The sequence below is a fragment of the Hyaloscypha bicolor genome (assembly GCF_002865645.1).
Source record: "Hyaloscypha bicolor E unplaced genomic scaffold K444scaffold_44, whole genome shotgun sequence".
NCBI classification, from domain to species: domain Eukaryota; kingdom Fungi; phylum Ascomycota; class Leotiomycetes; order Helotiales; family Hyaloscyphaceae; genus Hyaloscypha; species Hyaloscypha bicolor.
In genome coordinates, this window is record NW_020194546.1 from 3,537 (window position 1) to 30,541 (window position 27,005).

Here is a 27,005-nt window from a genome sequence, read left to right on the forward strand (position 1 = left end):
CCAGAATTATATCTTTTATAAATACTTTACTAGCTCTTAGTATTTCCTTTTAGTAATATTATATTTCTATTTAGTATTATTTTAGATTCTAGACTTATATTATATAACTTTCTTTTTCTCTTTATTATTATATTAACTAAGAGTTCCGCCCTATTTATCTAGGCTAGTATTTACTACTAATATAATTATTCCCTAATTTTCTAATAGATTATAATATAACTTATAGAGTATTAGAGTAATAGTAAGCTTTTCTTAAAGAATTTATATAGCTTGCTTTTATTTATTATTCTAATTCTATATTATATCTTTTCTTATTAAGTAATAAATGAATTTAGTAATAATTATAAAGCCTTTAATCCAAATATAGTAATAAATAATAATTCTAATAAATGCCTTATTTTTAGTTATATTATTATAATATTTCTATCTTAAGATCTTAGTAATTCCTAAGCTTAAAGGGCTTCTTTTAAGTACTTTATAAATAAAGCTAATAATAATTATATTATTATAATAAAACTGCGATTTTTCTCTAATAGTAGTTCCGGCTTATTTAATTTTATTTAAGGTTATATTTAGGTTTTAAAAGTATTTAAATATAAAGTACTAAATTCTAGATAAAATAAGCTACCTATTATAGTTTATATAAAATCTTTTAACTCTAATATTATTAATAAATAATATAGTAATTTTAGGAAATAGATTCTTTAGAATAGTTATAATTACTTATATAAACTATATAATAGAATTAGTAGCTCTCTAAAGTAATATAGTTATTCTTAATAGCCCTAAAGATATTATAAATATAGTTAAATCTCTATTATAAGTATCTAGTATAAGTTAATTATATCCGGAAAAGAAATTAATTAAAGAAATATAAGTATATCTAGTAAATTTCTCTGAAATCTTATTAGTAAATAAGAATAAATTAGTATTTTATAAAATTACTAAATTTATTTTTATAGTAGTATTAATTAGTTTATAAGTTCTAGTAACCTTCTTTATAACTAAGAATTATGGATTTTAGTAAAGTTTATTATATTTCTTAAGAACTTTATAATCTAGATATTTTAATAATATTTTTATTATTACTAGTATTAGAGCTTTAGAATATAAGAAATTCTTTTCTTATTAGGCTTTATACTTAATAGTTTTAATTAGAATAGGTAAGCTAATATTCTTATAAACTTTTCCTACTTCTTTCTAATTAAATATAATTATATTTTCTTAATTAATTATTAATTCTCGAAATATAACTAGTTTCTTTTCCTAGAGCCAGTTACTAATATCTAATTATTTAAGGCATTTCGGAATAAGTTATAAACCTCTTAGAATAGCTAATATCCTTAGTAAAAAATAATTCTTATATTTTCTAATATATTTCTATAGGTATTCTTTAGTTTTAGATTTCTTAAACTAGTTCAAATATTTACTAGGGCCTTCTCTAGTTCTATTATTAGTATTTATTAGTTAAATCTTCTTATTCTTTATTTTATATATTTCCGTAACTAGAAATAAACTATAGTTATTATTTTTTTCTTTAAGAACTATAATTATTTTTTCTAGTATTCTTTTTATCTAATTTCCGGAATTTATAACTTTTTTATTTAGCTTTTTCCTAGTTAGATATAAAAAGTATCTTTTTATCTAGTATTTTAATATACTTTTCTTAAGCTCTTATATATTCCAGAATTCTTTCTAGTCTTAAATTCTATATTTCTTAGCTTTAGAAATATATTTCTTTATTATTAGGAAATATTATTTTATTTTTTCTTTAGAAATATCTTTACTTAATATCTTTTTTGCTTCTTTTTCTATTAAATCCGGAACTACTTTTAATAATACTCTAATTAGAGCCTTTTCTGCTTTAGTTTCTCTAAAAATATTATTAATTTCCTAAACTCCTAAATTCAAAATAAAAAAATCTATAAGAAATCCTAGTATTTTTCTATTTTCTCTAATATTACTACTAGTTATAATACCAGGCTTTATTTTTTCTCTTTACTTTCTATTTCCTATTTTATATTACTTAATTCCTTAATTCTAGAAGCTTAATACTTTTAAACTATTACTTTTTTCTATTTCCCGGCATTCTTTAATAATAAAATAATTATAATAATACAGGTATTCTAGTTATTTTTAGGATTAATAAACTTTCTATTTTATAAACTATTACTTCTATATATAATTTTTATTTTTATTTTTACTAAAAATAATTAATTAAGTAGGATTTTTAGAGCTTTTTTAACTAGGAAAAACGCATTTTTATATTCTATTTCGTTTATAATCTTAGTTCTAAGCTTTATTATTTTTATAAATCCAAATTTTACTCTAGTAATAATAAATATTTAATAATCTATAATATTATATACTACTTTATTAATACTTCTAGAAATATTTTTAGGGAAAATATTAACTTCTGCTCTAGTATTAATTATTTCTTTATATTTAATATTTCTTTAAAATTCCCGAAATATAAATTAGAGATATAAAGATTATATAATATATTTATAAGCTAGTAATATTTAAATATTAATACTATTACTTTTAAATTAAATAATTTTATTAGTATTAGATACTTGAACTAGTATTTCTAATTCCTTAAATATTCTATTTATTATATAAGCTATAGCTACTAGTTCTATAGATTTTCTAATATATCTAATTATATTTAATATAATAGTATTTCCTATTTATAAGATAATAAAATAAGAAGTATTATCTTTAATCTATTAGTCCTAAAATATAATAGCTAGATCTAATATTTTTAAGGTATTAATAAATATTCTTATTTTCTTTTAAGTCTTTAGAAATAAAATAGTTACTTTTTTTAGTAACTTTATTAGAATATTATTAACTTTAGAAATCCTATACTTATTATAGTTAAGAATATACTAGGTTCCTAATTCGTTTTATTTATTTCCGGAAGTATTAATATTTATATTTTTAGCTAAATTATTTCCTTATTTATTATTTCTTAAAATAGTATTCTTCTAGCCTCTTATATAAAATAGCTTTTCTTCTACTCTAGCTCGTTTTTAGAAAACCTCTTTAGCTATTTCTACTTCTTTTCTCTTTTTTCTTAATAAGAAACCCGTTATAATATTAATAGAAATACTATTTATAGCTAAATCTTAGTACTATTTATTAATTCCCGAACCTAAAATATTAGTAATTCTAATATAATTTCCTCTAAGGCAAAGTAGCTATTTAGATTCCCTAAATATAACTTACTTACTTTTATATATAAATTCTAATTAGCTAGTTTCCTTTTCTCTTTCTTGCCTAGTAAACTAGGTATTTCCTATTAATCTCTAGATATTTTTAGGTCAAGTATTTAAGTTATAATTAAATTCTTTTCCTTAAACTTAGGAAATAATTTAGTTAAACTACTAGTACTTACTAATAAAGAAAAAGAGAATGCTTTCTTATTTAGGCTTAAATAGCCCTTTATATTATCTTCTATTAAATTAGTAAGTATATCTATAATTTATAAGTTCTTTTATTAGTAAGTAATAAAACTAAGAAATATAAATATATTCTAAATTAATATTATTATTCTTATTTCTGTTATAGTATTTATAGCAAATTTATTTTCTTAGTTCTAGATCTATATTATAGGCCGCATTAACTTAAGTAATATTTTTAAATTATATTTAAAACTAATTTTCTCTAGAATATAATTATCTAGATTCTTTATTTATTCTAGCTTAATTACTATAACTATTATAGTATTCTTTATATTTTCTATTATAACTTCTAGTATATTCTCTCTAAAAACCCGAATTATACTTATTAGGCTATTAATACTATTATACTAGCTATAATTAATTAGGTTATATAAGCAGGCTATAGATATCTTCCCAAATTATAATAGTAGCTATATTAAGCTATTTCTATAAATTCTCTTAAGTTATAGTAATAACAAATAGTTTTTCTAGACTTCTTACTAGCTAGTTAATATTATTTCTTTTAGGTTTACTACTTTTAGTAAGTTTTATATAATTAGCTATAAACTAGATTCTTTTTTTACTTATATCTATAATAGCTTTAGAAAGTATAATAGAAAGAACTAGTAAAGAATAATTGTTTTCTAGTTTAAGAATTATATTATAGACTATTATATTTAAGTATTTCTGTCTAAGTCTAGATATATCTGAATTATTAGTAATATTAAAATAGTATTTCTTCTTTTTATACTAATAGAATATTACTACTTTCTTATATATCTTATTATATTTATAAGTAGAAATATTTATAGGCTTAAAATTTGTATTCTTAAAAATATAATCTCTTATTAAAATAGATAATTCTCTTATAAATTCTCGGTACTAAATAATTTTATCTATTTCTTTCTTTTTTAGTAATTTCTTTAATACTTTATTAAATATATTAATATAAGACTTAGAAGAAATTTCTTTATTCTGGGCTTATATAATAATCTAATTAAAAAAGCTATAGCTAATTTTAAGTATTTCCTAGTTATATTCTCGAAATTTCTTTAGTAAGGCCTTAAAGAACTTAATTTTCTAATAATTTCCTGGATTATTAATATAGTATTTCGGTATAGCCTTAATCTAATTCTTATAAATAGAAGAAATATAATAAATAATTCTCTTTCTTTTAGTATTATTAGAAATATAATAGTTCTTATATATATTTATATACTATTTCAAGAATATAGAAATATTATTTCCCTAAAACTATAATACTTTAGAAACTCCTGTAAATAGTAGATTTAAACCTAATACTAGTATATATTTGCTTTTAGCTATATTAATTTTAATAATTTCTTTTATAATTAATTATAGAGTTTTTATACCTAAAACTTCTATTAATAAGGTTCCTAAAGAACTAACTTCCTATTTAAATATGTCTTTTAGTTTAGGAACCGGAATTAGGAAGAAACTAGTTAATAATAATAAATATAATCGAGATTCGAGTTTTAGTATTAGTAATAATAAGATAATAGCTTTTCTAGTTTTATTTCTATTATTTATACTTTCTTTTCTATTTCTTTAGTTTAATACCTGTAATATTTTCTCTTAATTTCACTAAACTAGATATATCTATTAATATTATTAAAGGTAATAATAAAAATAATAAATATAATTTCGCTAATTTTTCTGACTTTTCTAAATTTTCTTTTATTTCTTTACTTAGTATCTATTTCTTTCTCTAGAAGCTTCTCTAGTTTATTTATATAATTTCTTATTTCCGATTTCTATTTACTATTTTACTTGAAATTAAGGGCATTTCCTTTTTTAGGTTTCTTTTCCGGACTTAGAAGCAAGCTTTTTTACTAAAACTAATACTTTCTTTATTCCGGTTTTTATTATAACTAAAAATAATATATAAATTAATAGTATAACTTTATTTCCGAGTACTAAAGTCTATTTCTAACTAAAGTCTAACTTATACTATTTTAATATAATTTTTCTTATTCTATTTCCTTTACTTCTTTTCCTTTTATAATTAGCCTCTATTTCTACTACCCCTATATACTATACTAGTAACTATATCTTATGGCTAATCCGTATTCAAGTTATTAGGTATATTAGAAATTAATATAAGATACTAAAATTAATACTTATATATCCTTAATATTTTAGCCTTAGACTCAAGGTATTATAATAGCCCTTTTCTCTCCTAACTTGCTAAGCTAATAATCTGCCTTATAAATACCCCTTAGAACTTTATAAGAGTATTACCTTAACTATAAAGTTTCTATCTTCCCTGTATTACTTACTATAAAATATGTGGGAGGGAAACTATAATAAGATAAAAACCCATATAAAGTATACCAGAGTATAAAACGTAACTTAATAGCAAAATAATAAATCAAAAGCGTAAATAGTAAAGTATAAATAGTATATAATATGCAAAAGCTTAATTAATTAAATACTTATAAAGAATTATTCTCTAGGACTACAGAAAAACCAGCTTTCTTATGTGATTTCCGCAAGTCACGTGCAAAAGGCCACGGCCTTTGCCATGTGACCTAAACCTCCAAACCGCCAAAACAACATGATTTTTGACGAGTACGGCCTGCCGTACCACACTATATACTAGCTTTTAATAATAATAAACTAGTTATTCTCCTATATTCCCCCTTTTTTAATTTAGCTTCGGGTCGCTTACTAAGCATTGCCGCCCCTAATTAGTATAGCGCTAGAGCTAGAGCGGGCAGGAGCGTTACCAGATTAGGCTAGCACGGTCACGTGTAGGATCACGTGTGTATTAATCTGATTAATCATGATTAATCTAATTAATACGTGAATAGAATATGATTAATGAGTATATTTCGTGATTCGATTAGATTAATGGCCATTAATCTAATCTAATCTAATCATTTGACACACTGTTTGGGATGAAGACGCAACTAACTTTCACATCTTGTGAGTGGCAATCGGCTGAGGAAGCCGCGGAGAATAGCGTGAATGAGAAGAGAATAACAAGTGGTTGTTTAACCTGAATCCTCACCTGCACAAAATCTGTTTCTGTTCAGAAAGGTGAGCAGGGTTGCTTTATCGGCTATTCTGGGTGAGCTAATGATCGTAAGGTGAGTAGGGGTGAAGCGAGGGTGGGAAGCGGGTGAGCAGTGGTGAGCAACAGCGGAAAGCGACAGAGTCAGCATGATCATGTGAGATGCTATTTTAGTACCCAAGGGGGCTCGTCTTGGCTACCTTATGGCCTGGTTACACTTTCCCTATCTCTATACGCAGATAGGACTCAGAGCCTCGAAGTAGTAGAGACAGCGTTCAACGGTTGCCATAGTTGCTGAGCTGGACAGGACCCCACGGCGATATACTGAGATATGTGAGACTGGATGGATGATCGCCGGAGAGGGTGGGGAGGACGGAGAAGGGGCTGGTGGTGGGACTGAGGAACAGGTATATCTTATAGCGGAATTGGCGGTAGTAGTGCCGCAACACAGCCAAGAAGGGTGTTGCCCCATTATACTTCTAGTGAGTTGAACTGATACATGCTCGTTGCGCAATCCAAGATATTGAGTAGAAATACTTAGCATGTGTGTAGCAAAACAGAGGGGATGGATGCTAGAGTGCGAGTGCAGAATGATATGTATAGTAATTATTGGAAAGTGATCGATTTATTGATGGAAAATCGATATATTGGAGGTTGACAATCTGTAGAATGACTAGATACAGGAGAGTGAAGTGTAAAAACAGAGGAAAAGTGTCTAAAGTAAGGGATTTATTCCCATTACCCTTCGGCAATACCGGTGATACCGAGCCCGCTTTCTCCGATACATTATCAATCAGCTAATAAATCAAAAGTAATCAAAATGACGATATACTAGTAAGCTTGGTAAGCTCAGCGAGTGACGCATAATAAATGAGAGTGGAGAACCCTAAATTAGTGGTTGAACCTGGTACTGGAAGGACTGGTGAGCTAGCTATAGTAGCGTACCAATTTCAATACGCCTCCTCCTTATAGTCGAGGTTCGATATTAGTAAGGCTAATAAGCCCCAATTTCGATCGTAGCAGTTTAAAAGCCGGTCTAGGGAGTAGTTTGGTAAGAATATCGGCCGTTATTTCCCCTGTAGGAACGTACTTGAGATCGATTTCCTTGGTATTAATATGGTCCCTGATAAAATGATATCTAATATTAATATACTTGGTTTTTTGCGAAAATCAGGCGTTTGTAGCTAGATCCATAGCTCCCTAAGCGTCCGTTTTTACCTCGATTAAGCCCATAGGAATCGATATTTCCTTAAACAGTTGCTTTAGCTATAAAGCTTCTTTGATTGCCGGTATTAGGGCGATATATTCAGCTATAATAGTGGCTATAGTAACAGTTTTTTGCTTGGTACTAGCCCAGCTAATGGAACTACCAAATAGGGTAAAAACCATACCGGAGGTTGATTTGCGATCCTGTAAATCGCCTCCATAATCGGCATCTGAGTACCCTATAAGCCCTTTATTGGACGAAGCGTTATATAGAATACCTATATTAGGTAACCCCTTAATATATTACATTATATGCTTCTGTATAGTACTATGTAATGCTTTAGGACACGAATTGGAACATCCTAAGTACCCTGCGGCAAAGCAGAAATCGGGTCGTAAAGCTAATAATAGCCACATAAGTAATCTAGTTCGACTTTAATATTCAGTAATATCGATATTAATTCCATTAGGTACTGTAGGTTCGGCTATTGGAGTGGTAATGGGCATATAACCTTCCATTTGATACCTTAGGAGCATATTCATAAGATATTGATTTTGGTATAAAAACACCGAACCGTCCCGCAAATGTACGATTTCCATATCCAGAAGTGTTTTGATTTCTTCTATATTGGTCATATCAAACTTCTAATATAATTGAGCTTTGATTCTGTTAATATAGTTTATGTTTTTTCCTATAATAATCATATCGTCTACGTAAATAGCGATTAGAATTAGTAGCTAATTAACCTCGTATTTCCGGTGGATATAGAGTACTGGATTACTAAGTAATTACTGGAACCTAATAGAGTGGAAAAAACAATTAATTACCTGATACTAAACCCTAGGGGCTTGTTTCAGGCCATAAATACTCTTCCGTAAGCAGCAAATAAGGTTCGTTTCTTCGGTAAAACCAGGAGGTTATTCCATATAGTACTCTTCTTCCAATTCTCCATATAGGAATACTGTCTGAATATCTATTTATTAGATATATAGCCCATATTTAGCCGCTAGGGCTAATATAATTCGAATAGTAGAAAGTCTAGTAACTGGTACGAATATTTCAAAGTAATCTATACCATATTCTTGTATATAGCCTTATACTATAAGCCTAGATTTGTAGTATCTATCAGACTTGATTTTGAAGATCCAGCGGCATCCGATGGTTTTTTGGTATTTTCGTACTACTAGATCCCAGGTATAGTTCTGCAAATGGGAGTCCAGTTCCTTCTTAATCGAAGGTCTCCAAAGATAGGCATCTGGACCAGAGAGAGCTTCTTTAATTAATAATGGAATTTTGGAAGCTTCTGTATTCTGGTTACTGACTATTAAAGCTCGGTAATCCACTGTTTCCCCGGCAATTCTAGTCGATTTCGGATGTCTAGGGAGTAGTTTACCCCTAAAACTGACCATTTTGGGCGCCTCCTGATTTATAGAACCCTATTCAGAAGCACCTATAGGTACTACAGGTTCTTGGTTATTCTCAAATAGGGGCTCAGGGGGCTCGCTTAGGTCAGGAGCACCCCTAATTGCATTACGTAATGCGTTTTCAGTAGTACCCCCTTCGGTATCGGAGTGATTTTCTCTATCGTTTTCTGATAGATCGTTAAGCTATTAATTTCCAGTATCGATAATAATAGTATCTCTGTAATCTATATCGGGATTATCCGAATTATTGGTAGAACCATTATTAGATTCTATAGTAGTTCCTACTAGTCTTCTGTATAGCTGGGATACTGGGTTTAGGAGTAAAACTCCCTTAACGTATTCTTTAATAGTATAATAGTTAGAAATAACGAATATCCGCTTATACGGGTTCCAAATTCGGTATCCAGAACCACTATAGCCGGTAAAAATGCCCCTAAAGGCTTTGGCCATATGCTTATACCATAAAGCTGTTTCCTTAGATATATAAACATATACTAAGGAGCCGAATATATATAAGTTGGAAACGTCCGGTTTAGCCCCATAAAATACTTTATACGGAGTCATACCGATTTTGGGCAGATAGTACCGATTATAGGCGTAAATCCCATATATAGCGGCTTCCTCCCAAAACTCGTATAGTAAGTCCGATTATTCTAGCTCCGTATACTCTGATTCGATAATCGTACGTATACTGCATTCAGAAATACTATTCTGCTCAGGCATATAAGTGGTAGTTAGTTCCAAGCGAATACCCTTTAATTTATACTATTCCTTGATTTGGCCCGATACAAATTCCGGAGTATTATTAAGACATAGGCATTTGACTTTATTTCCAGTTTAGGTTTCAGAAAAGGTAACCTGATTTTGGAGATCGGTAAAATAGCTCTTTCTGTCCGAATTATATACTGCCATACAATATTTGGATCCCTTACAGGTAGTAGACAGTATATAAGTATTTCTACTAAGGGAGGCTACCCTTAATAGCCTCTATATATCGATTGCAATATACTCTCCTGGAAGCAGTTTTTCAGGATATAAATCGCTTATACTAGCCCTAGTGATTTTGCTTATATTACAGGGATCGCAGTCAAACGGGTTTTAATTTTTGAATTGGAGTCTATTAATATGGTTTACCGATTCCAGAATATACTTCGTATTCAGGTGGCCATATCTCTGGTACCAGGTTTCCAGGGAGGCTAGTATATCCGATTTTGACGATTTTAGGGTATACCCTGAACCAAATTGGTCAAGCTAATATAACCCAGTAGATAGTTTATATATACCAGTTACTATAGTCGTTCCGTTATTAATAATATGGGCTTTCCCAGTGGAAAAATTAATGCTTCCTCTAGCTTGGGTAATTTTGGGAATCGATAATAATAATATATTTCGGAATTGGGGGCTATATAGTATATTATTTAGCTGTACTTTTAGCTCAGGAGTAGTAGATAGAATAATGGTTCCCTTATCCTTAATAAGAATCGTAGATTCGTTACCAAGGGTAATAGGGAATGGTTCTACATTTTCGTAGGTAATAAAGGAGCTTTTACTCCCCGTAAAATAATCCGTAGTACCCGAATTAATATACCAGATATTCGCAAAATTATTATTATATAATTAGCTACTGAGTAGGGCACTGAATATCGATTTTCTAGTAGTTGATTTTTTAGTAGTATAGGCCTTTTTATAGATAGTTAATAGAGCTAATAGAGCTAATAGCGCCTCCTGATTAGTGGAATTAGAGTCCTTTCTATTGGAATTAAAGTAATCCTGGGCCAATTTATATATAGTATAATCTTTAATATTATATCCTTTGAATTTGTAGAATATATAATAGGTATTTGGATCTCTTTCACGCTTCGGCTTATTATTTAACTGATTTTCACTACCCCCTTGGACAGCTAGTACCTTTAGAGTAGTATCTGGGTTAAAAGCGGGAGGTTTAGCCCTGAGCTTTTCCTCCTTGGTAGAAGCGTCCGCTTTAAGTAATTCCAGCTTCAATTTATTAATATTAGCTCTGATGGAATTCAGGAGGGGCTTGTATAAGTCGTATTCCTTTGGGAGGCTACGAATCAGGTATCCGGATATAGAAACGTCCGAAATCGATCCATTTACCCCCTTGATTTTAGCTACTTTGTAACTAATACGGTTAATAAAGTCATCCATTCCCATAGTAGTATTAAACGTAATAGTTTCCATTTATTAAAGGTATAGGGCTTCCTTTTGAGCTTTTAGCTATCTAGCTTTAGCTTGAATCTGGCTCCAAATTTGGTATACGAGCTTGATTTCCTTGAATTATTGCCAGGTATTATAGGTAATAAGTAAACTTAGTACCGCTCTGGCGATTGCAAATTGACGAGTAATCGATTTATCGTCCTTTGGGCCTGCTTCTATAAGAGCAGGAGCTTGATCAGGATCGACAAATTGCCATAGATCTTCGACGATAAAGAGGTTCATAGCATCGTCTATCCAGGAGTAGATATTATCGTCCGAGAGAGGCTCAATTTTCGTACCTTTATAGGTAATATGGATTGATTTTTTGGAATCCGGCATATTGGATTTTGCGGAGAATTTCTGGCCGAAAATGGCTGTGTTTTTGGCGAATTCTGCTGATGCGAAGCCGAACTGATAGGTGAAATTCACCAAAATTGACGATTTTGATGATTTTTGGAAATGGTTTTGGAATGGACAAGCGAGTACTAAGGTCAAGTAACGCTTGGATCGCTTAGTAAAGCACTAGCCGGGCTCAGAACCTATTGGAAAGTAATCGATTTATTAATGGAAAATCGATATATTGGAGGTTGACAATCTGTAGAATGACTAGATACAGGAGAGTAAAGTATAAAAACAGAGGAAAAGTGTCTAAAGTAAGGGATTTATTCCCATTACCCTTCGGCGATACCGGTGATGCCGAGCCCGCTTTCTCCGATACATTATCAATCAGCTGATAAATCAAAAGTAATCAAAATGACGATATACTAGTAAGCTTGGTAAGCTCAGCGAGTGACGCATGACAAATGAGAGTGGAGAACCCTAAATTAGTGGTTGAACCTGGTGCTGGAAGGACTGGTGAGCTAGCTATGGTAGCGTACCAATTTCAACAGTAATAGCTGAGACGGCCCTATACTGATATCAGTGCGCGAAAGATGTAGAAACAGAACAGAACCAATAACCCACCTCTACTGCTTAATATTATCTATACGTTTCGGCTACTAATAGTACTAGACTATAATATTCTAGCTCTTATTCTTCTGGGATTTATGGTTAGTATTAAGTTGTAGGCCTCTTAAATTATTTAGGGTTATAAGAACCTCTTAAAATTAGAGACTAGGAGGTAGTTATCATAAAGGACTAGTCTACTCTATAGGCTCTAGTAGTTTTATTAGCTCTCTCCATAAGTATAGTAGTTCTTAAGGTCTAAAGATAAGTAGCTCTTAATTAAGAATTTATTAATTAGTAAGAGTTCTATTTCTTTGTCCTTTTTCGCCACGGCTCAAGCCCTGCAGATCGAATCTCTCCCTATTCTCTGGGATTCAGCACGTGGTGTTATAGGCACTGGCCGAGCTTCAAGCATAAACCAGGCTCTCATAAACCTAGACAATAACTTTGCCCTCAGGGACTATCACAAGCGAAACAAGACCGAGGAGCAGGTGCTCCCGAACTCTCATCAATGAGGTCACGGTGTTGAATTAGACGTTCGTATGCGAGCGCGCGAACCTTGCCCGGCTGCGGGGAATCTGCTGGAATATCTCTGCCGACGTCGACAAGCCATAGCCCCGCCCTAGACTCCTAGGCTTTGAAAAATCGCACTTCAGAGCCTTGCACTACTTCGAAAGTCATGGAGGGAGAGACATGAAACTGGATGACCGACTCAGACTTCGCTTAAATGTTGGAAAAGCGATCATGGATATGCACTCTAACCGTAAGTAAGATAGCACTCAGATGCTGGCCCTCAGTCAACATAATCCATTAAGAGAGCAAGTATTGCATACTAGTTAAGAAAACCCTAAAGATTATATTAAGGAAGACAAAGCATACTATAGACAGGGAGCTATATAAGCGAAATCTCTTCTGTACTTAAGTCGCGGCATTTCCACATTTTCACTGCTTCTCCCCTCATCATTCCGTGGAGATATACCTCACCTAACAGTAGGAAAGTCGACTCTTCGGGGCTGCCTGAACGTGCAAGTGCAAAAGGTAGCCGAGCGCCAAAGACCGTCGCGCAAATGTGGCCTTTCTTTAACGCAGCTGGCCCGATGCCAAACCGGCCTTGCTTTGTGACGAAAAATTTGCGTCCGTGGCAGAAGCGACCCGCGGCTGTGGAGTAATGATGTGCAACGCCCTCTTGTGAAGCTTCCGATGAGCGACTTGTGCATAGGGACACAAGGTGCTTACCACATCTCTCTATCACGAAAGCATCGAAATCTGCCCGATGCTGTGTAATATCATCTTCGGCGGCGCAGTCAAGATCTAGCAGACCTGCGCAGAGTGCCTGGCTAAAGGCGTCAATGTTTTCAGTGTCGAGGTTGGTGTCTTTCAAAATGGTGGCCTGGAGCATATCAAGCAGGTTCAGCGAGTCGATATTATGCCCCCCGCTTCGCGTGTACTTCTCAAGGTCTTCCTCGTCCATAACTTCAGATACATCTTCAACAATATCGATCAATATCACTCGAACGTTTAAGCGCGCTTCGGTGACTTTCTTTGTATCACCAGGGATAATGACGTCTGCCTTGTATTCAGCACCGGTCTCTCTGTGAAGATCGGCATCGAAAGGTCGTTCGACCGTGTCCGCCAGTGAGCCAACAATGACAACCTCGCTCGATTGGTCCCATCGTTCGACCCACGAAGGCATGGAGCCATCCAAGGTCTTCTCCGAATGTCGCACTGCGGAAAGTGCGGCCAATGAGTCTTGTTGCGAGAGACGATCTATTGTAAGCTTCGTAAACATCTCCTCCTTTGACACGTCGTAATCTGGCTCGACCATTGTCTTCTTTTCTCTACCCCGCTTCGCCGCCGGATGACCGAGAAAGGCGTACACACGGTCTCTAGGATCAGTAGCTCCTAGCCAGGAGCCCGCCAGGAGGATATTGAAGAAACTACTCTCAGAGAAGTCCCTGCCAGGCTGAGCAATGTGACGAAGCTCTTCTCTCCAGGAACGCGCGTTATCATAGCTCCTCCAGATCAGGTTGAATGCGTCGATTATCAAGCCGATTGGCAAAGTAAACGGGACGCTGTTCAGGTCGAGCCGCCGATCTACAGTGAGGACAAATTGAATAATCTCGCTGAAAGGAATCGAGGTAGGGCCATAGAGCACTGTAGCACTCGCAGCTACGCCGACTTCTTGGATTACCCAGACGCGAGTGAACCATTGTTTATCCAGCAAATGGAACATTGCGTGCCATCTGCTCTCGTCAAGCAATGTGTTTGACTCTTCGATGTCCGGAATATCTTCTTGGCTTCCACTTTGAGCCACGGCATTATCAAAATACTGATTGATTTCTAAAATGGTGTCGACGGCAACCTGGGCATCGCCCTGGTCGTCGTTTCCAAGCCATACCAATACCTCTTGAGCTTGTTCATATATTTCACTCATAAGAGTAACCTGGTGCGCACGCTCAGCATTGTTGGTTTGATCGATGCAAATTGCGTCGGCCCAGACAACCCTCTCGGCTGTCTCGTGCCGGATGCGTTTGAGGGCATCTCGAAGATTGTAAGTAATACCGAAATTGTGACCACTGCAAATGATTGCCGCTTTCTTTGTCGCGTCGCCCCAAACGTAAGAGATAGCGCTGTATTTCGAATTGCTGTGGATATCGGCAGAGAAAAGTTCACAAGACAGTGTATCGTCGTCGCGTCCGGGTAACAAACGGAGCAGCCTGATCCACTTCCCGCTATTCAGAATATCATATCGGTAAATTTGAGATCCACCTGCCCCTGAAAGCGAGGCCATAATATTCCTGTTAGCCAGGGAAATAGACTCGATTACAGAGTAAATCTAGGAGTTATGGGTACTCTGGAAGGAGGGGCTTTTAGTGGGGAGGGGGGGTTATGCATTGAAAAAGAGGGGTAAACCGTGGTAGTTTCTAGAAGTGACTTTGAAGATATCTTTTTGGGTGCCACACCCGTGGCTAGTACGCTAGCAATGTCTCACCGGTCGCGGGGAAATCTACCGGTAATGCAATCATTTTCCAACCGACAATTCCAACGATCCTAGGAGTTAACATTCTTAATAGTACTACCAGGATAGGACTTACGTAGAGGGTAACTAAGGATTTAAGCTACTAGGGAGTAGTGAGTAAAGGTGAGGTGGTAGAGACCACGTGTAAAGAGTAGGTGAGGCGAGGGTGAGAAAAGCGGCGAGTGGTCGTGTAACGGTCGCTTAGCGAGCACGCAGAACGAGGTGATTATTCTGGTTAAACAACAGGAAAGGTTGCCGATTTGAACATCGCGTCTTAAATAGCGAAAGTAATAAGCGAGGCATGGGGAGTATATAGAGATATGTCAATAGGAACGAGGTCTTCTAGAGGGAGAGGTCTGTATTTATCACTTCGTCCGCTGAGACATTGCCAGGCGCTAGCAAGGGGCCTGGCTCAGGGCGAAAAGGGATAAATGGCTAATAAGTTTATATAAGCAAAAGTACGCCCGTACAGTCTGAGCCAGGCCCCCTTACTAGCGCCTGGCAATGTCTCAGCGGACGGAGGGATAGGAAATCAGGAAGTCGTAAACGGCGGAATCGGAAATAGTATACGAAGGCCGGGGTTATAAGTCTGGGTAACACCGGGTCTACCTGCCCGAAGGCCCCTGTAACGGCGGGATTAATGCAATAATTAATGGCTCAAAGTTTAAAAAATCTCATATATTAAAAATACTAAGCTAGAGAGTAAGTAGCCATCGTGCTAATTCTAGGAGTGTTAAAGCTTATTCCTACTAATACCGGTACCTTAATAGGCTATGGGCACGCCGTGTGCGGAGCACATTCACATGCAAAGCATATTTATATTTAAAGCATATTAATATTTGGAGTGTATTTACTTACAAAAGCGCCTTTATGTTTAAAGCATATATATAGAGCGCATTTATATATAAAGCGTCTTTTTATATGCGAAGCGCATTTACGTGCCCGAACGCTGCCTCGCTTCACAAGAGCCAACCCTATCCTTTTGCCAGACTTCCATTCGATATCGGATATCTAATCTGGATGGAGTCTGTGGGCCCAATCATGCACATTGTACCACTCGACAAGTTTGAAAAGGTTCATAGAGCGTGCAAACCACAAGAAACCATCAGAAAGTGTCAAGCATGCAGGCTCATACTTCCAGGTCGGGCCATCCTAGGTAAGTGATGTTCAACTTTCTATCATAAAATCAGGCTGACAAGATACAGTCACAGCAGAATACAGGCCAGAGGTAACCGAGCTCTTATTCTGCCATGAGGGTCCAGAATACGCAAGACCTTCAGGAGAATAAGAGGATCAAGAACATACTAGAGAATGTGGGAGATGACGAGGTGCTTTTCATTCTGGACTTGATGAAGCTTAATGGCCTCGGGTGGCATAGACTTAGATTGCTCTCTTCATTTGTTCTGGGGAATATTCGAAGTCTGGCCTTCTACGCCTCAGCAAACACTCTCGACAATTGCAAGCTTTGCTACACGTGCAAAGATAATAATCACATATTGAAGGTTGAGCATTTAGCGACACAACTTCGAGAGACTTTACCACATTTGGAGAACATCTATCTCGTTCTAGGGGTGGAGAGGAAATTTGGATCAACACCTCCTGGTACGACAGCTTGGAGACTCATTCCTAGTTGCAATCGAGCACGACGGCAGGGCTCTTGTGAAGGTAGATACGCATTTATGCGCTCATATGCTGAAGGACATCGTGTGAAGCGCGAACTTGTCAAACACTTACGATATGTGAGACGAGAGCATCATGAAAAGTATTGCGAAGCCGGAAATGGAACATCAACTCAATCCGATGTTGCGCCCGCAATGGCTTCTGTCCTTGGGAACACCGCTAGGAAGTCGAAGTCGAAGCCAAGGTTGACATCAAGATCGTGGAATGGGGGGTTGAGGAGAAAGTAAAAGTGACAATGGTACGAGGATATGAATGGACGTAATTGGGGGCGGTTACCAGATGCTCAAAATTTCGCCAGAGGTCCTTCAGTGGTGAAAACGTCACGGTACTCAACAAGATAGTCCCTTCAGTGAGGGTGAGCACAATTGAAATCCAAAGTTTTCCCCTATGTATTGTACCACGAACCACTTCCATTGAAAGACATCTTGTACGGAGATCGCGGCATAAAGTATCGGGAATACAGGGCATTTGTGCTGAAAGTCCACTATAGAGCTCATTTCTGGCACACTCAACCGCTATAAGCCTCTATATTTCTAGGCTATTACCCTGAAAATGCCCTATAAGCAGTCAACAAGGGGTGGCACACCTTTAAAGCCTTCTCCCCTGTCGTTACAGCGGCTACCTCGCTAAAGAGCCCTATAATTGCCCTCCTTACAGCGTCCGAGCGCTATAGTTGCTCTGCCAGCAGCGCTAACACCCCTTGTTGTGACGTCAGCGTCACATGACTTGGCCCTAGCGTGGCACCCTGTACTTAGCTCGAGCTCCCCGCTCCTCTCTTCTCTCTTTAGACGTTACATACACACCCAAAAAGAGCTGTTTACCAGACCAGGTCTTCAGCCCAGGGAAGTGATACCCCTGAAGATCTTCCACAACCTTGCGAATGTCTCACAGCGTGCTTTCAGGGCGTATAGCCTAGAGTTACAGGGTCTTATAGCGGGCTCAGCCCCTACTATTGCACGCTATAGTGGGTTTAGAGTCCCAATGCGCTGTATTCCCGATACTTTATGCCGCGATCTCCGTAGAGCAGGGCTTTACATGAACCATTATTTCTATGTCTACAACAACCTTACTTTATACGAATTGCAAAGTGTGGTTATTTTTGAAAACGCTATTAGACGGTCCCGGACGGCCGGAGATTCCTCATCGTGATTGATATGTCCCTCACCACATCTCGTGTTCCTTGGGATGAAATTGATTCCGAGGGTTCACGCGGTTCCGAACGCTTCCTTTTTCGATTTCTCTTGAGCATGCCTTGCTGTATATCTCCCAATGAAGCTTGCCTATTGGTATCTCTAGCTACCATGAACTCCGCAGCTTCAAAGTCAGATCTTCCAATGTTGGTCAGCCAGTTGATATCATTTGGTACTTGCCATCGCACGATCTGAATATTGAAAGCTTCTCGGTTGTACTTGCTCGAAGCATACGCTCCGAGCCTTCCCAAAAGTGTTCTCCTTTTTTCACATGCTCTCTTGTACGCTTGGTAAATGTCATGGTCCCAAGACAGACTACTAAATTCAGCATCGCAGCATCCAATACCACGAGTAGATTTAACGAAGACCGAAGTGGAACGAGTGCTTGCCCGTTGAAAAGCGGGATCTGCGACAATAAAGAGTTTCCTAAGATCTTTAATCTTGTTCAAATGTTCAAGGTTTGTTGTGCTGAACGTGCAATCGAAAGCAATTCTCGATAAGCGTATTGGAAAGATTGTCTCCTTGGAAAAGTCGAGAGGTTCGGACAGCGTGCCTGGGACTTTTAGATGGGCTCGCTCAAGACCACAGAGAAACCGCCAAGTTGGAACGTTCATATAAAATAATAAATCGCTATTTACCATCAAATTTTTAGTACGTAGAGTTGACAGGGTAATTTCTCGAGCTTCTTGGTTGGCAAAAGCCGTTTTAAAAGACCAAACTACAGAAACTTAGCAGCTGAGGCAATGGAGAGGGAAACGGAAAGGACATACAGTTGGTGGCCTTTAAATGAGCCGTGCGGTGGTCATGTTTAGGCCAAATAAAGCCCACCTTGACTTCGACAACTTTTTCATCCAGGACTGATGTTTGCCAAATGAGCCGACGGCAATCCTCATTCAGCTCTGGGAATTTGTAGAATGTGGTGAGAGCTATTTGTCTAGATGCAGGCGTAATAATTTGATCAATTGTCAAAAAGCCATTCTGCAAGGAGGTCGTTGCTTTTGTAGTTCTAGCGTCCATTGCGTGGAGAACCTCGGAGGAAAAGTTCTGATTTTACAAATTGTGAGATGGAAGCAAAATTGAATCCTGGAATGTCTAAGTAGTTGAGGATGCCGAAGAGAGAAAGTAGAAAGGGATCTCTTGAAAAGCAAGTCCCTAGTTGGGGTATTAAATTATGGACTGGTTCAAACAAGTAAAGCATGAAGGACGGCAAAACCAGTCGGCTTCAGAATCACGTGATCCCCCTTTTTTGCTCGCTTAGCTGCAATTTCCTTTCTTCAGATTCAGTCCCTGTAGGTCTCTTAGCAGCCGAGTCCAACATTACTATCAGACGTCCGTATCGACCAACGTATGTCCCGATATTCATTTTGCGCTGATCTCTAGAATGAAATCTTGCTGTGATCGCAGAGTTCCTATGCCTGCGGCCCGGACCATGGGTACTAAATAAGCGCCGTCTGTTTCTATGCTCAAAAGCAACAGAGCCGGAACGCTATCATGACTTAGGTTCCAATTCGGCATTGTTGTGAAATCCATAGAATACAAACATGCGGGTACCGGTTCAAATCGAGATGGCAGGTATAAACTCGAGGGCAAGAGCCTCTCAAGCCGCTCCCCCCCCTCACAATTCATGATCTGCAACGTCACCGCAAACCTCAAATTTTCACACAATTCTCATTCAACGTAAAGGGTCAGTGAATCGAAACCGCACACCTTCTTCAAATCAAGGCTCCTTTGAGCTTCGAGCCACAATGGAGATTTCAACTTCAAGCTCACCCTCTCGCAAGCCCTTCTTCCTTGACGAACCAAGACTCAACGTCAATCCATCACATTCTCCAGAACTAGCAGCCACTATCGAGCGGTGCAACGACCTTGGAATGCTCATGGATCCTACAAGAGCCACATTGTTCAACTTCATGCCTCCCGAGGTCCACGTCAAGATCTGGAAGGATGCTTTCACAGAGTGGTCAAAGACCCAACGAAGAGTTCGAATTGTTATTCCTGCCAGCCCACTGGTGTCCGATAGAGTGATCTGCGACACACTCGATAACATACCGTACGCGCATCCCAATTCGCTCTCAGATGGGAGCGGCTTCGCCAGCGAAATTTGCCCTCTTCTCAATTCCAGCTTTGAAGCACGAGAAATGGTAATGAACGCATTCGCTGGCTCGCTCGACGTATGTACATGCTACCAGTACCAATGTTATCAATGTCAAAATTTGGATGTACACATGGTACCGGGTGCTCAAATTTGCTACTGCAAGATGTGGTGCGATGATAGATGTCGAGGCAAGTCGTACTTCACTCGCGACCAAATCTTTTACATACCAGGTTTTGCCGCAATTTCCCAGCAAATCGGACGCATCCTGAGTGAGGGCATTGTGAGGCTATTTCACGACATCCACCCTCTCGCTTGGGCATCAAAACTCCAAAATGTGGCCCTCGACGCTCACCACTTAGCGGGCCAGCCAGGGGACTTTATCAAAGACACTCTATCCAAGTTCACCAGCCTAAGGAAATTGTATATTGTTTGGCGCTTTGATCCAATCGACTTTGTCAGTCAGAGTTTCATTACTCAGTATGCCAGCGAGGATAACGACAACAAGAAATTCATCACCCCTGGTGCTCAGCTCGACTGTTTAAGACAAAATTTCTTCGAATCCCCCGAGCTATGGTTAAATCAGCTTCCTGGAGTGGAGACAGAATTTATATTTGTGCCGGTTGACCTTTCGGGAGGGGATGCCTTGAGTGAAAAGAAGGTGAACAGATCTGTGCTGACTTTGGAGGACTACTTCACACCTGGAAGCCATGCCCGGAAGATCGCCGAGAGGTCAGAATCCTCACTTACGAAATCAATTTACTCCGGTGCCGGGAATAAGAGTGAGATAAAGTCTTGCAGAAAACGGGGAAACATATAATATTGGTGCAGCGGAAAACGGCAGCATTCTGGTCCCGAAGTTAGAGGTGCAGAACCATCTACAATCCCTGATGAGATGAGCGAACTGGAATTGTGGAATGGACCCGGGACACGAGAATCGTCTTACGTCTTGGAGGGGCTTTTTGAGGAGTCCGAAAGGAGACAAGTAGAAGGATACAAGCTCTGGGCAAATATACTATCTCGCAAACATAAACAGAATCAGGCAATAGTACAAAGTCAGTTGTACTGTACGGTATCAGCTTGGAGCAATTGAACCACGAGTTCCAATTTTCTCAAGTTGGATGTTGCTTTCCCGCAGAAAAGTGCAGCTTTATTCTCTTTTAGCAATGTCCCAATTCATGTAGGTACGTTGCCAAATCCCCAGCCCAAGCAGCAAATCTCCAATCTATGTAGATGCGCCGTCCTCTTCATACTCATGAATCTGATCCTCCAAGTAATTCTCCCCAAGGGGGAAGAAGTGCATCTTTACTCCCTCACCAACTCCCTCCTTAAAAACCGTACCATTGACTTTCTGCAAATCTGCACCCGCTCTATTAACCTCCTTCCCCAACTCCACTTGCCCAAAACAACTGCATCGGTCCAAGCAGTATCCTTGTTAAACCTCGCACTTGGTACCTCGAAAAGCTGCTCCTCGATGTCCACGATGCTTTCCGCAAAATCAATGGCAATCTGTTCCCCTAGCAGTCCAAGCGTGGTCTCCTTATCCGCCTCTTCTTCGAAGACGACTCGCCTGATGTTCTCAAAGCCCCTGAAGAAGACCATCTTGGGGCGGCGGCGTTGGCGAAGTTGATTGAGGTTGAATCGAGTTCGGCGAGGAATGGCAATGGTGTCGATGTCCGCATTGAACCAGATGTTTCCGCGTCCAGTTTTCTTAAAAAGTCGGACGAAATTGAGCTTAGCCTTCAGATAAATAGCACGGCTCTCCTTGCAAGCACCGAGTTGTCCAGATCGGATGAATTGAGTCTCGTCTAGACGAGAGACATAGGTTCCGCCCAAAGTGATGGGAATTCCGAATACTTTGTACTTTATGCTGAATTGTCGTCGACTAATTTGTCCGTCGACTTTCTTCTTTTTGTTCGTACCCTTTTCTGAGATAATGGGAAGAATGACCTCGACGCTTATGATTTCAGCAGGCGAGGAGGAGAACTTCCAGATGATGGTCCTTGTCTGGAACAGTACAGGTGCTCTTCGTGTGACCCTTCCGTCCGCATTGGAAACACTCTGACATGTCAGGGGCCTGAAGCTCGACATAGACTCCTTGAGTCTTAGCCATCTCAACTAACGACTTGATGTTCTTGACGTGGGACTTGTACATCTCGAATTCGCTATTGAGATTGTAGCTCTTCCAGTACAAAGCGCCTTCTGGAATGATGATTGCAAGGCCCTCACGGTGTCTAGTAATCTCTACGAGGAAACGACAAGGCTCCGTGCCGAACTCTGTCAGATGATGGGCGTTTGGCAATGTCAAGGACACGCCGTTTCTGCCTATGCCTTGGACGACCTCGGAAACAAGGGAGTCGCAGTTCTTCAGGCCAGAGTGGTTGATCTCCGTCTGGATCATAGTAGCTTCTGCCTTGTAAGGAGAGATGGATGCAAAGGACATGTTCTTGTCGGCGTCGCATTTGTCTGATGCAAGCATGCGCTTGGCCTTCTTCTCCCTTACTTCGCGTGGAAGCTTGAGGAATACTGTGAGATGAGATGGGTTGTATCGATAATCAAACGGAAGACTCATGTGCTGAGCCCAGGTGGAGTTAGGACGGTTTGGTGGGCATGGTGACGTGGGTGGGTGGTTGTCAACGCCATACTAGACATGGCGAGGGCGAGGGCGAGGGCGAGGGGAGAGTTGGAAGCCATTGTACTGGCGATCTGATACAATAGGTGCAGTTATTTTGGTAGAAATTTCCAAGGTAATGCGGTACAGTGTTATTATAGTGTTACAGAAGAGAATTAGGACCGGGAGGGGAGGATGTCGTTGTTTTTGGAAGATTGAAATCGAAATACGACAGCAACCGTTCACTTTAAATTCTATGTTGTGCAATAGAAAGAGCACGGCCCATCTTCTTGTTGTGATCTGGTATTCACAAAGTCCGATCTATTGTTTGTTCGCTTGAACGGTGAACGACAGCCGTTCACTTTCAATAACCGTTAGCGTTGGAAAGGGGGAGTGAAAATTATTTAACAATTGTGCAGATTCGACATTTGGATGGACTGCTATTGATCTCTATGGGCTTGATTAGCTTTAGATCTTGAAGTTTTTGCTTTGGGGTCAATGTTCCAGGCGATTTTAGAATACCTGGAAGCCAGAGGTCCTTACCCCCTTTCACCAAGAAATTGTCAGATATATTTTTTATATACATTGTACTCAGCTACCTTAGAATTTAGCGACCGTGAGTTAAGTACTTCTTAGAGAGCCAGCAAGCTCCGATGCTTGTCACTACTCTGTCAGATTGAAGTGTTTCAGTCCGCTTGCACTGATGCTCTGCCATGTCTCACTTCTTATGCTCATCAAGCTTGGTTGTATAACTTCAACTTCAACAAAGAAAGAGAAGAACAGATCTCAGGTCTCATCGCACTAGGGAAAACTCGAGATTTCAAAGTACTCGGATTGATTAGTACTTTGAAGTTACCTCACATAGGGCACAAGTCTTCTCATTGCTCCATTTTTTTTCCTTCTATACGTACACCCAATCTCTCCATCCGCTCAACATTTATGCCAAGTCCTTTGCTGTCAGGGGGAGACGGAGGATCTTAGCTTCAACACTAATGTAGCCTCCATTAACTCGTCCCAAGGCTCCTGAATTTCGGATGGCCCGTGGTCGCATCTCTCCCATCAACCTGTTTTCCTCCAAAAGCTTAGCCCGTCTCCATCCAAAATCCTTCTTATACTCCGTCCCATTCTCAATCCAACCCATCTCAATCCTCGTTGTTCTCATCTTAAAGTCCTCCACGACCTCTTCGGATAAATCCTCGATCCTATCACTGTCTGGAGTTGGGTCGAAAGCAATCTTCTCTGCTTTGTCAAGTCCTGAGAGGAAAGGGAGGGGACGTCTCAAACGTTGGCGCAGATGATGGGAGAAAAGAGAGGAGAAGTCATCGAAGTGGAGGACGTCAACCGATGGGTTGAAAAAGACTTTGTTGTCAGGGCCATAGCCGAGCAGTTGGATTTCGTGCGATCTGAACTTTTTGTACGCAGCACGAGATTCATTCGTGGCACTCCGAAGGCTGGAGTGAGGGGTATTGTAGCCGTGGAGGTTGATAGGACCCGAGGTTGCCTCGTACTTGAAGTGGAATTGGGTTCGTGCGGTGAGGTTCTTCTTTTGCTTGGCTTTCGACGGAGATTCCTTAACAAGTCTTCGGATCTTGACCTAGTCATATTAAGGTTGCTAAGTCGAATTCAAATATGCCACAATATTATGCAAGACGAGGAGAGTATACATACCGTGAAGACTTCTGGCTCCATCGCTGCGAAAGTCCAGACCATGTTGCGGATCTCAGGTGGAAACTTTGGGAACCGGGTCATAATAGGCAGGATCTCTTGCTCGTTGTCCAAGGACAGCAAAAATAAAGAAAGACTGCCCATGGCTATTGTAAGAAGCTGAATGTACTTGTTGATATGGTACAGTATTGTGTTAGACGTTGATAACGAATTCGATGTCTGCTGTTATTCTGGGAAGGATTGGCCTGGGGAAAGGATTGCGTAGATAGTATCTGGAGCAAGAGTGACCCGAGCGCTTAGCGTTATTTCTTCTTCGAATTTACAGAACTGCTATGTCCCTGTTCGAATGAACGATGCCCGCTCACTTTTGTTAGCGTAAAAAATGGGATGTTGGGATGTAGGCCATGTTTGCTCATCCACAACCATTGTAATACTAAATTAATAAGCTCTGGATAAGAAAACCGTTTGATTTCTGCTTCAATAAAAGCTGGCTTTATCTCGAGTTTCGATGGGGTTCTGATTATTCCAACTTTGAAGGGACAGTTTGAACAGGAAGTGTCGGACACCCAATTGCGATTTGACGAGATGTAGTTATATACAAGGCTCTCAGCCGATTTCGAACATTGGTATACTAATTTTAGGCAACTTGAAATGGTAAATTAGTATCTAACGTGTTCTATTGCCGTGTAACGTTGAAGTGATGGGGCACTACATTGGTTTTTATCACGTGACATTGTTTGCTCATACCTTGGAAGTCGTGTGTTCATGATGTTTATTCCTGCTGTCTGCAAATATGATACCCTGATTGAGCGCACTGAGAAACCCACTTTTCTCGTTGTCTCAAGTCCATCTGCACATTGCCAAACCTCATCTCACTGTTCTGGTTGTGTATGTACTGAACGTTGTCCACTCCTCATGCACCTCCCTCCAGACATTGCTAAACCTCATCTCACTGTTCTGGATGTGCATGTACTAAACATTGCCCACCCCTTATGCATCTTCCTCCAAGTTCGGAAACCGCAGGATCTTCACACCCGACGCAAACTGAACCCCATTGACCTTTTTGCAGAGTCTCGCATCCAGGTTCAGACAGACATCAGCCCTGTCAACCTCATGAACCAACCTCTCATGCTCCTCCTGGACCTCCTCCTTCCAATCTGCGGTTTTCTCGTTCAGGAAGGTAATACCCTGCTCGATCTGCTTGATAGTTCTCAAGAAGGTGCCGACAATTGGTGGGAGGAGATTTCTGACCCGATTGTTATCAGTCTGCTTGTCAAATATGACCGTGCTGATGCTTGTGCCACCAGTGAGATAGTCGATCTGGGGTCGGAGCCTCTGGCGTCGTTGGTGCAGATTGAAGCGGGTGATATCGGGGAAGTAGATCTTATCAGTATCCGGGTTGAAGAATATCTTTTGCCCATTGTTGTGATTGAGGTAAGCTGGTTTGCTCTTGAGGTAGATGGAGCGAGTCAAATGGCTAGCAAATGCGAGACCGGAGCGTTGGTATTGATGACCGTCATTGCGAGTGAATTCAGTGCCGTCGGGATTGACAGAAACAGAGGTTGTTTTGTATGTGGACGTGAAACCTGCTTGAACAACGACTCCGCGAATTGTCTTGGAGCTTCTCGTCTTGTTCTGCTGGATGTGTCGTACAACGGTGACCTTGATTATCTCGGATTCGTCGCTGGCTTTGTGCAAGATCATCAGTTTGAGCTCTTCGGGAAACCCGTCGGGGATGGTGACTGGTCTGTTGTCGATGGAGAGCGAGGATAATGAGAAAGAAGCCATGGCTTCGGTGATTTGTATTGTTGTTCAAGAGATTGATAGCACAACTCGTTGCACAGCAGCTGTGCTGGACTTGAGCTGGTGTTGTTGAGGGAAGGTTCAGATCGAAGGGAAGATTGATTTCGACAATATAAATACTTGTTGTGGGCGCACGGACATCTCGATATTCACAATGTCGACGACGGTCATTCGCCTTTCTTAGCGTCGTTCACTTTTGCCTTTGACAAAGTCCGTCTTCGGTTGTTTCAAAGATATTGGGGATATTGAAGAGGGGTAGCCAAAGGAGAGAAGCTTCATTGTCCCTAAACGTAGGGGACATCTAACGGAAAAGGAGGTTGACAAGGGAGAGTTCAGTTTTCCGTGGTGCATTTAGAGGTAGAGGTGGGATGGAGAAGGGAGATGTTCACTGTTTTCAACTGAAGTGGCACATTTGGAGGAGGAGGTAGAGGAAAGAGTTTTGGCTCTTACTAGTGGTGCTTGAAAATATAGCTTTATAATTTTATCCTCTCAAAGGATTGAGAATGTGCCACTTGTACCTTAGACATTCGCTATCCAAGTTGGACAGGAAGCAAGTAGTGCAGCTTCCAGACCTCTGGTAAGGGCATTGAGGATGCACCCTGGACCTTGGGGCACTCTCCATTCAAGCCTCCCCGGAAAGCCAGCTGTATAGCTTCTGGACAGAGGCTGGCA

The 27,005-nt window shown here is 38.9% G+C and overlaps 6 protein-coding genes across 6 annotated transcripts; 1 reads left to right on the forward strand and 5 right to left on the reverse strand.

The window, feature by feature from the left end:
- Positions 1-13,064: 13,064 nt before the first annotated feature.
- Positions 13,065-15,064, reverse strand: K444DRAFT_650922 (HET-domain-containing protein; the record flags this gene model as incomplete). The annotated part of the gene is made up of 1 exon (XM_024885674.1): positions 13,065-15,064. One exon carries the CDS (start codon positions 15,062-15,064, stop codon positions 13,166-13,168), a length of 1,899 nt encoding a protein of 632 aa, XP_024740862.1. The 3' UTR covers positions 13,065-13,165.
- A 3,019-nt stretch (positions 15,065-18,083) lies between these two features.
- K444DRAFT_626202 (uncharacterized protein) lies at positions 18,084-19,179 on the reverse strand (the record flags this gene model as incomplete). The annotated part of the gene is made up of 2 exons (XM_024882611.1): positions 18,084-18,880; positions 18,933-19,179. The coding sequence occupies 2 exons, from the start codon at positions 19,177-19,179 to the stop codon at positions 18,084-18,086; spliced, it is 1,044 nt and encodes a 347-aa protein (XP_024740863.1).
- Positions 19,180-19,907: 728 nt separating this feature from the next.
- On the forward strand, positions 19,908-21,074 carry K444DRAFT_626203 (uncharacterized protein; the record flags this gene model as incomplete). The annotated part of the gene is made up of 1 exon (XM_024882612.1): positions 19,908-21,074. One exon carries the CDS (start codon positions 19,908-19,910, stop codon positions 21,072-21,074), a length of 1,167 nt encoding a protein of 388 aa, XP_024740864.1.
- A 405-nt stretch (positions 21,075-21,479) lies between these two features.
- Positions 21,480-22,948, reverse strand: K444DRAFT_626204 (uncharacterized protein; the record flags this gene model as incomplete). Its single annotated transcript, XM_024882613.1, has 4 exons — positions 21,480-21,663; positions 21,696-22,256; positions 22,321-22,780; positions 22,900-22,948. The coding sequence occupies 4 exons, from the start codon at positions 22,946-22,948 to the stop codon at positions 21,480-21,482; spliced, it is 1,254 nt and encodes a 417-aa protein (XP_024740865.1).
- An 854-nt stretch (positions 22,949-23,802) lies between these two features.
- On the reverse strand, positions 23,803-24,674 carry K444DRAFT_626205 (uncharacterized protein; the record flags this gene model as incomplete). Its single annotated transcript, XM_024882614.1, has 2 exons — positions 23,803-24,459; positions 24,534-24,674. The coding sequence occupies 2 exons, from the start codon at positions 24,672-24,674 to the stop codon at positions 23,803-23,805; spliced, it is 798 nt and encodes a 265-aa protein (XP_024740866.1).
- Positions 24,675-25,304: 630 nt separating this feature from the next.
- K444DRAFT_660660 (uncharacterized protein) lies at positions 25,305-26,318 on the reverse strand (the record flags this gene model as incomplete). The annotated part of the gene is made up of 1 exon (XM_024886494.1): positions 25,305-26,318. One exon carries the CDS (start codon positions 26,316-26,318, stop codon positions 25,521-25,523), a length of 798 nt encoding a protein of 265 aa, XP_024740867.1. The 3' UTR covers positions 25,305-25,520.
- Positions 26,319-27,005: the final 687 nt, after the last annotated feature.